At 41.7% G+C, this 9,875-nt stretch overlaps 1 protein-coding gene across 2 annotated transcripts; it reads left to right on the top strand.

Moving 5' to 3' along the window:
- On the top strand, window positions 1-8,898 carry dnpep (aspartyl aminopeptidase). 2 transcript variants are annotated; one of them, XM_054623486.1, is made up of 15 exons: window positions 1-99; window positions 1,681-1,771; window positions 2,987-3,075; window positions 3,364-3,477; window positions 3,823-3,948; window positions 4,267-4,391; window positions 4,879-4,963; window positions 5,144-5,251; window positions 5,449-5,526; window positions 5,689-5,769; window positions 6,125-6,285; window positions 6,754-6,793; window positions 7,264-7,365; window positions 7,737-7,904; window positions 8,580-8,898. In XM_054623486.1, the coding sequence occupies exons 1-15, from the start codon at window positions 94-96 to the stop codon at window positions 8,628-8,630; spliced, it is 1,425 nt and encodes a 474-aa protein (XP_054479461.1). In that variant the 5' UTR covers window positions 1-93; the 3' UTR covers window positions 8,631-8,898. The 2 variants fall into 2 exon arrangements, with proteins under 2 accessions (XP_054479461.1, XP_054479462.1); XM_054623487.1 differs by lacking the exon at window positions 1-99 and adding an exon at window positions 106-204.
- The last annotated feature ends 977 nt before the right edge of the window (window positions 8,899-9,875 follow it).

Below are 9,875 nucleotides of genomic sequence, written 5' to 3'. Positions count from 1 at the left end.
CCTGCTTCTCTCTCGGTCTGCAGACAGCTCATCCGTATCCGCCTGTCAGTGGTGTGTCTGTGAGCCGGAGTGCAGAGTTTAAAAGTGCAATTCATGCAGGTAAGAGCCATAAAACCGAGTATCGTCGTTGTGGAGGTGTTGCTCCCTCACTGAGAGCTGCAGCGGGACAGGAGCGTAGAAGAAGAGACAGACAGCTCTGCACAGGTCAGCAGTGTGTCCTGTATCGGACAACCTATGCGTGATGATGGCAATCATTTTATTAAGTTATGGTTGATTTAAAATAACAAGTCGGTTTCTGATTGTTTGCATGTCTTTGCCTGTTAAAAAGCATCAGAAAGAAGGCTTTGAGTCTGGTGTCCGAAGTTGGACATAGTGTCTGAAGTTGGACCTAGTGTCCGAAGTTGGAACTAGTGTCCGAAGTTGGACATAGTGTCTGAAGTTGGAACTATTGTCCGAAGTTGGACCTAATGTCCGAAGTTGGAACTATTGTCCGAAGTTGGACCTAGTGTCCGAAGTTGGACATAGTGTCTGAAGTTGGAACTAATGTCTGAAGTTGGACCTAGTGTCCGAAGTTGGACCTAGTGTCCGAAGTTGGACATAGTGTCCGAAGTTGGAACTATTGTCCGAAGTTGGACATAGTGTTCGAAGTTGGAACTAATGTGTGGAACTAAGTTGGACCTAATGTCTGAAGTTGGAACTAGTGTCCGAAGTTGGACAAGTTGGAACTAGTGTCCGAAGTTGGACCTAGTGGAACTATTGTCCGAATTTGGAACTAGTGTCCGAAGTTGGACATAGTGTCCGAAGTTGGAACTAGTGTCCGAAGTTGGAACTAATGTCGAAGTTGGAACTAGTGTCCGAAGTTGGACATAGTGTCCGAAGTTGGAACTAATGTCTGAAGTTGGAACTAGTGTCCGAGGTTGGACATAGTGTTCGAAGTTGGACCTAGTGTCGAAGTTGAAACTATTGTCGAAGTTGGACATAGTTTCGAAGTTGGACATAGTGTCTGAAGTTGAAACTATTGTCGAAGTTGGACCTAGTGTCCGAAGTTGGACCTAGTGTCCGAAGTTGGACATAGTGTTCGAAGTTGGAACTATTGTCCGAAGTTGGAACTATTGTCGACAAGTTGAAACGAAGTTACATAGTGTCGTTGGACCTAGTTGGAACTAATGTCTGAAGTTGGACATAGTGTCCGAAGTTGGAACTAGTGTCCGAAGTTGGAACTAATGTCCGAAGTTGGAACTATTGTCCGAAGTTGGACATAGTGTTCGAAGTTGGAACTAATGTCCGAAGTTGGACATAGTGTCCGAAGTTGGACATAGTGTCCGAGGTTGGAACTAATGTCCGAGGTTGGAACTAATGTCTGAAGTTGGACATAGTGTCCGAAGTTGGAACTATTGTTCGAAGTTGAAACTATTGTCCGAAGTTGGACATAGTGTCCGAAGTTGGAACTAATGTCTGAAGTTGGACATAGTGTCCGAAGTTGAAACTATTGTCCGAAGTTGGAACTAATGTCTGAAGTTGGAACTAATGTCCGAAGTTGGACATAGTGTCCGAAGTTGGACCTAGTGTCTGAAGTTGGACCTAGTGTCCGGCTAGCTGCTAGCTTAGCTGTCAAGCTTCTGGTTAACTTGTGCAGTTGCATCACTATTTCTCCATTTTTTGCTCTTTTTCTTTCTGCAGACTTTGATGATGAAGAGCTCCAAAGAGGCCGTGCAGTCTGCAGCCAAAGAGTTCCTGCAGTTTGTCAACAGAGGGGTGTCTCCTTATCATGGTGTCTCCTTATCATGGTAAAGTCCTCTCCTTAACAGAGGGGTGTCTCCTTAACAGAGGGGTGTCTCCTTAACAGAGGGGTGTCTCCTTAACAGAGGGGTGTCTCCTTATCGTGGTAAAGACCACTACTTGTCTCCTTATCGTGGTAGAGTCCACTACTTGTCTCCTTATCATGGTAGAGACCACTACTTGTCTCCTTATCGTGGTAGAGACCACTACTTGTCTCCTTATCGTGGTAGAGTCTACTTGTCTCCTTATCGTGGTAGAGACCACTACTTGTCTCCTTATCGTGGTAAAGTCTGCAGATTATATTAAACTGACTTTGTGCTTTTACTTAACTTCACTTCAGTAAAAGCACAAATACTAAACTGTAAATAATCCACCTCATGTAAAAGTCCTGCATTAAAAACCTTAATAACTGTAAATGAAAGTAACTTTATATTTAGTATAAACAACAAAAAGTGAAAGTATTGATTTAGATTTTCTGCCAGATGTTTGGAGTCTGATACAAAGTTCTGTTTCCTGAAGTGTGAGAACAAAGAGAGGTGCATGTGTCAGCATGAAGAAGGTTAAGAAGACACCTTTGAGCCTGAGATAAGATAAAGTCTGCAGATAAACAGATATTTCATAATGTCTCCTACCTTTGCACTTTGACCTCCAGTTCCCCACGGAGTGAATAAAAGTACAGCTTAGATATATTCCGCTTTTAATGGATTTATCAATTATTTTCCATAAACCAAGCTGTTTTAATTTCTTTCTAGATTTACAGCACACTTTCCTTATTTATACTTACTTAAAAACAAGCTTTTTAAGGATTTTTTTCAGTGGATCAGTTTTACCTTTGGGTGAAGTTGAGCAATAAGTAGTTCCAAATGTGTCTGTGAAGAACCTCCCATGAAGCCAAAGAGCTTTATGGACTGCAGACTAATGCACCAGAAAAACGACAGATATAAAACTAAAATGTGTTCTGGGAAAGTAAAAGACAGAAAAACATTTAAAGAAAAAATCAATAAAAAGCATCTCCTGGTCCGAGGAACCTTTTTAAATAAGCTGAAAGTCATGAAAAATGGTAACAAGGACAAATTCACTTTATTATTCACTCAGCCAGTCCGGTGGAACGACTTCCAGCTTCAATAAAAAATCACTCTGACTTTTAGAAACCCAATAAACGTCGCTGACAGAAGGAGTCACGTTTCTCCTCTTTTGGTCCCTGCAGTGGTTGAAGAATGCAGGCGGCGTCTGCTGCAGGCCGGCTTCATCGAGCTGAAGGAGACGGAGCAGTGGGACATCAGGCCGGCCAGCAAGGTGGGTCAGAGGTCACGGTCCTCTGTAGGACGCCGGGGGGGTCAAGGGTCACGTTAGCTGTCAGTGTGTGTGTTTAAGTAAATGTGAAATCAAATGTTTGACTCGTTTTACTGATGTTTCATTAAAACCAACGAATATTTCTCAAATGAAGTCAGGAGATCAGTTAAGAGTGAGAGATTTCAAAATAAAGATATATCGCCTCCTTTCCAGAAGCTATATAACGATGAATATTTGCATGTTTTTTTTGTTGAATAATCCGTATTTAATCCCGTCCTCTGCTCTCTTCAGTACTTTGTGACCAGGAACTTCTCCAGCCTCATCGCCTTCGCTGTGGGCGGACGCTTCCTGCCAGGAAACGGATTCTCCATGATCGGCGCCCACACAGACAGCCCCTGCCTCAGGGTGAGAGCCCGCCCACCTCCACCTGTCAATCACAATCTTGCGCTTCCTTACATCCCAAGAAAGCAGCGAGAATAGTCCACGAGGTTGTAAAATCCTCTGCTGCCAAAGCTCAACAAAAAAAGCAGTTTAGACGTGAGAGTGAAGACTCGTTGTTCATGTGGTGTTTGAGCTCCTGTCACAGAATGATGTGTTTTTTATAGAAGAAGCTGAGTAACCTCATCTGAAATCTGAAAAAAATAGGATTTAAGCATCCAACATAAAACATTTTAACATAGGGAGCTGCGTTCAGTAAATCAGCCGTGTATATATCAGATTATTAGATGAAATGATCTGTTTGTTGTTCAGGTGAAGCCGAGGTCCAAGAGGACGAAGCAGGGCTGTCTGCAGGTCGGGGTGGAGTGCTACGGCGGTGGCATCTGGAACACCTGGTTCGACCGGGACCTGACCCTCGCCGGCCGCGTTATGGTCAAGGTAGCAGCATTATCATCACAATGTTCTGTTGTTTTAGTGTTCACTTAAAAAGAAACCCAGGTTAAAGGAGATGGAAATAGGATGCAGAAATACCATTTTCACTTTAGACATCTTGTTCTTTTTGTAATTCTAGTTCCTTTTCCTTTCTCCTCTCTTCTGATAACTCCTTTTTCTGTAAAATATTGGTATTTGTCAGTAAAAATCTGTGAAAAACGAAGATAATGAGACAAATACTTTGTCGTTATTCAGTGATCAAAGCAGATGTTGTCCACCTCCTCATCCTCTTAATGTGAGTGTGTGTGTGTCATCCTCCTGCAGAGTGACGGCCGGCTGGTTCACCGCCTGTTTCACGTGTCCAGGCCGCTGCTCAGGATCCCTCACCTGGCCATCCACCTGCAGAGGGACATGAACGACTCCTTCGGCCCCAACAAGGAGAACCACCTGTCAGTAACTAAATGTCGTAGTTTAAGGGATTTATTTAAAGACTATTATACATGTTGAGTACAGATACATACAGAGGATGAAAACATAACAGCAGAAATATTACAAAATAATGGAAACATTTGGTCAGTTTTACTGGCTATTAACTCATTATTAAAACTGTGATAAGAGTAAGAAAAACGAACCATTTAAAAACTTGAAAATAAATAAAAAAGTGTGGAAACAAGACGGGAGAATGACAGAAAAACATCACAATATTCAACCTGCTTATTTTTCGATTAATATCGGGAGTTTAATAGAATTTGAGACTTTTTTAATGTTCTCACTCTAAATGCAACTTAAAACAGCAAATTCATTTTCTGTTCGTTTTCAACAACTGCATACTCTTTCAAATTGGAAATCATCACATTGCTAAGATACGTTTTGTCGCTCAGCTTTACTTTGGAGTTTGTGCCAATTTCTTTCTGTTTCTGTATTTGTGTGCTTCAGCGTGCCGATCATCGCCACCGTGGTCCAGGAGGAGCTGGAGACGGGCTGTGCATCCTCCGGAGATGCCAGCTGTGCTGCCACCACGGTAAAACGGACACATCTGGTATTCTGACATTTGGGAAACAACACCTTAAAAGCCATGAATGTAGTTTATCTCTTCTCTTATTCTGAATGTTTGCTTCTTCTTCCCATATTGCCTCATGACGTCCAGAATAATTCACCTGTTATTTAGTTTAAGATGAAGTGTTGCATCCTCCCTCTGCAGGCGGAGAAGCACCACCCAGCGCTGGTGAAGGTGCTGTGTTCAGAGCTGGGCGTCGAGCCTGAAGCCCTGCTGGACTTTGAGCTCTGTCTGGCCGACACTCAGCCCGCGGTGAGTCTGCAAGTAATCCATTGACATCCTGTCACCTGTGATAATCCAGTTTAACCCCTAAAGCAGCAGCGGATGCAAACAACCAGCAGATTCTCATATATTTAGGAATAATACAAAAGCTCTTTTTGATCATATTCAGCGACTCCACATCTCCTGTATTTCTGCTTCGTTATATTCTTCTTCTCTCCTCTCTGCAGGCGTTGGGAGGAGTGTACGAAGAGTTCATTTACTCTCCTCGTCTGGACAACCTCCACAGCTGCTACTGCGCCCTGCAGGTCAGACTCCATCTTCTTTCTTTTAGTTTAAACCAGCTGTGATGTTTTCTGGATGAACTTCCTCTAAAGTTCTGAAACGTTTGTAGCTTTTAACTTCTAGCATGACGGCTTAGAAAGTGTTTCCGTCATAACGACAACAGTCCTTCTCTCTGTGCCTGCCAGGGTCTGATGGAGTCGTGCTCAGGAGACTCTCTGGCCAGAGAGCCCAACGTCCGCATGGTCACTCTGTACGACAACGAAGAGGTGAGTGTGCTGCAGCGTCTCTTAAGCAGCTGTTGTTTGGGGTTTTTCACTCACAAATTGTTGATGAAAACAGGCAGAAAAACACATTCAGCCGGTCAAATCACACTGAGTTTATGATTGTTGGGGTCTTTGTCATCTTGAAAAGCTACACAGTAACAGACAACTACAATTACAACTCTCTGCACGTGTTTCAGTATATTCTGACTTCTTTGTACCCTGAAACAAACCCCCCTGTGTTTCTGTGTGTGTTTCTGTGTGTGTTTCTGTGTGTGTTTCTGTGTGTGTGTTTCTGTGTGTTTCTGTGTGTTTCTGTGTGTTTCTGTGTGTGTTTCCGTGATGTGTGTGCGTCCTGCAGGTGGGATCAGAGAGCGCTCAGGGTGCTCAGTCCAACCTGACGGAGCTCATCCTCAGCCGCGTCTCCGCCTCCGCCTCCAACCTCACCGCCTTCCAGCAGGCGGCGCCGCTCTCCTTCATGATCAGCGCCGACATGGCGCACGCCGTGCACCCCAACTACCAGTCAGTGTCATCACACACACACACACACACACACACACACACACACACACACACACACACACACACACACACACACACACACACACACACACACACAATATCTGCTGTCAACACAGAAGGATATTATTGTGTCATTAAGTGTTGGAAGATTGCATTTAAAATTGAGTGTAAAAATATTTAATTTGACATAGTATCTCTTTCATATCTATATTTTTTCTTATCTGTTAAGTTGTGGAGAATTTCTACGATTTCTACAGCTGAAGATGATTCACCTCAATCGAAATCAAATCAAGAAATTAAAGTTTCTACAAAAACAATGTGTCCAATAAACTTGATACTAAAACCAAGAGAAGTTAGAAATTAGAAGTAACATTCAGATTCCACAGATATTAAAAAGGTGCAGTATTTAAATGTACATTGTGTCATTTTATCATAGAATCTTTCATTCTTATCAAATTTTCTTCTCAGGGAAAAGCATGAAGAGAACCATCGTCCTGCTTTCCACAAGGTAATATCATTTACAGTAATGGCAGCAGCTTTAAAACATTTTTTGAGATAAAACTGTCCTAAATACTTTTTATATAGCCCGCTTTTTGTTTTTGTGCACTTTCTTACATAAAGTGGCTTCCAATTTTATGTATTATTTAAGAAAAAATACCAAAAATGTTTTGGTTTTAGCTTCACAAATACAAAGAGCTTCCTGTCTGTTTGTGTTTGCTAATATTTTATTATTACTTTTTCCAGTAACACTAGATTAAACATTTCTTGACCTCTGTTTGGCTTTTAATGAGCAGTAATCAGTATTTTCGACTGTAACATAAACCACATCAATACATGAATCAATAGTGGAAACCGACTCCCTTTTAGAAAACATTACCTTGAGTGTAAGCACTTGGAATGGTACATCCTGGCCACATGAAGATAAGAACACATCAGATTAATATCATAATGTCGTTAACGTTCACTTCTCCCTTTCAGGGCCCAGTGATCAAGTTCAACAGCAACCAGCGCTACGCTACCACGGCCGTCACCGCCTCCGTGATCAGAGAGGTCGCCGGCCGGGTCAGCGTGCCTCTGCAGGTACAGTGTGTGATCATGGATGGATTGTTTGCAGACGGAGGCTCAGCGGGTTCTCCTTTCTGTGTGTGTGTGTGTGTGTGTGTGTGTGTGTCGTGAGTCACTCGGCTGTGAACACAGATCTCCTAGCAACGTGCCGGGCTGCTCCAGGACGACACGGAGATGAAAGAAAATAATTCATGTGTGAAATATAGAAAAAGGGCAGTTTATCAACAGTAATTAATGTGCAAAGCAAATGTGGAAAAACAAGGAACATCTCAATCGAGTGTCATGAAAGCAAGATTTGTCTTTATCCTTATATATTTATATATATATATATATATATATATATTGTTTTTAATGTTTAGTTTAACCTCTGACCCTTCCTCCTGCAGGACGTGATGGTCCGTAACGACTCCCCCTGTGGAACCACCATCGGACCCATCCTGGCCGCCCGCCTCGGCATCCCCGTGGTGGACATCGGAGCGCCGCAGCTCTCCATGCACTCCATCAGAGAGATGTGCTGCACCTCCAGCGTCCTGCAGAGCACCACCCTCTTCAAGGTAACCCCCCTCCCCCGTCTGTGAAACAAACATATCTGACTGTCTGAGTACAGTAGAATGAGTCCAAAAACAAATCTGTGAACTCATTACTACGAGCAACCACAAAAACCCCAAAATGATGAAAGAGAAGAATCAACACCTCTCTGACAGAGCTCCGCACATCTGACTAGATCTGCAGAACTGTCGGGTGGAGCAGGAATGATTAACTGATGGAAAATAGGAAAGTAATCGACACAACAATAACACCATTCATAAAGAAATCTCTAAATGTGAGGATGTTTTCCTGTTTCATATCATCCTAAACTGAATATGTTCTGGATTGTTGTTTGAACAAAACAAATGTCACTCTATATTTTAAATAGGCTCTGCAAATGTTTCATGAGGAAGAAACGTCAGAATATGATGAATATCTTTGTCTTCTTCTTCCCGGCTGGTGTTTCCTCTCACTTTTTGTATCACCCATTTTTTCTGCAGATCTTTTTGTCACATTTCCTATCAGGTCTCGTTGAGCTTTGATTGATTTAGGAATTACATAATACATGTCTCCAGATGAGTCACAGCTTCTTTGTTTTCAAGCTTTGATTGAATCTCTTTTTCTTTCATTCCCTGTAGTTATTTTATTTCACTTCAGTGTTTTAAACCTCACTTCCACTTCCTGTCTGTTTCCTCCTGCAGGGTTTCTTCGAGTTGTTTCCCACAGTGAGGGCCTCACTGGTTGTCGACTAGAGCCGGGAAGAACCACAACCGATGGAAGCGAAGGATGTCATTTTCAACATGTGATGGCCTTACTCCAACACATACTGATGTAAAGGATACTGACATTATAAACTGTGTCGATCTAGAGACACTTTCATGTTGAAAATGACGAACCCTTTCTTAAAAACTGATCTGTAATGCCTCAAAATCAAGAAAATCACATGCACATTACAGGAAACAAGCACTTCTTGATCTTTCATATGAACTGAAATTGTTTAACAAAATAATAAAATATTGAAAGGTTTTTCGTTTTCTTTTCTTTCTGTCAGATGTCTCGTCTTTCTTTGGTTAATAGTCAGTGAATGTGGAAGGTTTCATCCTGCAGGAGAAGCTGCTGTGGTTGAATTGTTCCTGCTCAGTTTGAACACAGTGAGGAACCCGATGTGCTGATCTGCTAAGTGTCTGGAAGGCTATTTGGCAAAGGAAATGGACTTCTGATCCACATGAACCACGTCATGGTGCAGGAGATGGGATCTCCTCCACACTGGAAGAAATGACACACCTTACTTATCTGAGATTTTATCAGGGTGAACAACAGCTGGTTTGTCTTGTTGTTTATTTTCTAGAAATAAATGTCCTCAAACAAACTAACCGTCCAAGTAGAAGACAAACATATTGTTGGTGTTGATTAAACTCTGTTAGTGTTCAGTAAATACCATATGTTAAAACAATGCAACGACCAGGATCTTGGAGCGCCTTGAGGATATTTCTCTGAAAAAAGTAAAATAACAGAAACACCTGCAGTAAACGAGGGTCTGAATCAAAAGTCTGGTTTAATATTAAAATTTTTAAAATCACTTTTTCTCAAAATTTGGTGATTCAGTCTCTGATTTCTTCAGAGTTCTGACTTCAGGCCTTCACACATGTTGATCCTCTTCAGAAATATGCTGACCAAAGGTAGGATGAATCATATCAGTGTTAACAATCACATCAGTGTTAACTAATAGAAATAAGCAAATAGTCTTAGAGTGGCTGTAATTGAACAAACTGAGGTAAAAGATGCAGCGCAAACCGCAAGAAGAACTATTTATTTTGTATTATGTACGATATATTATTGTAATTTGTAAAATATAAAGTGCTCCGCCAATGAGCACACAAACCTTTATGAACTTTAAGAAGCTGTTGCAAAACTAGCCCCATCTAATAATGTCTTATATATATATATATATATATATATATATATATATAATAATAATAAATCAGTCTATGAGCTGT

The sequence above is a fragment of the Anoplopoma fimbria genome, chromosome 22 (genome assembly GCF_027596085.1).
Source record: "Anoplopoma fimbria isolate UVic2021 breed Golden Eagle Sablefish chromosome 22, Afim_UVic_2022, whole genome shotgun sequence".
NCBI lineage: Eukaryota > Metazoa > Chordata > Actinopteri > Perciformes > Anoplopomatidae > Anoplopoma > Anoplopoma fimbria.
The sequence above is the reverse complement of the archived record's forward strand: the minus strand, read 5'-3'. Positions and strand labels throughout refer to the sequence as shown.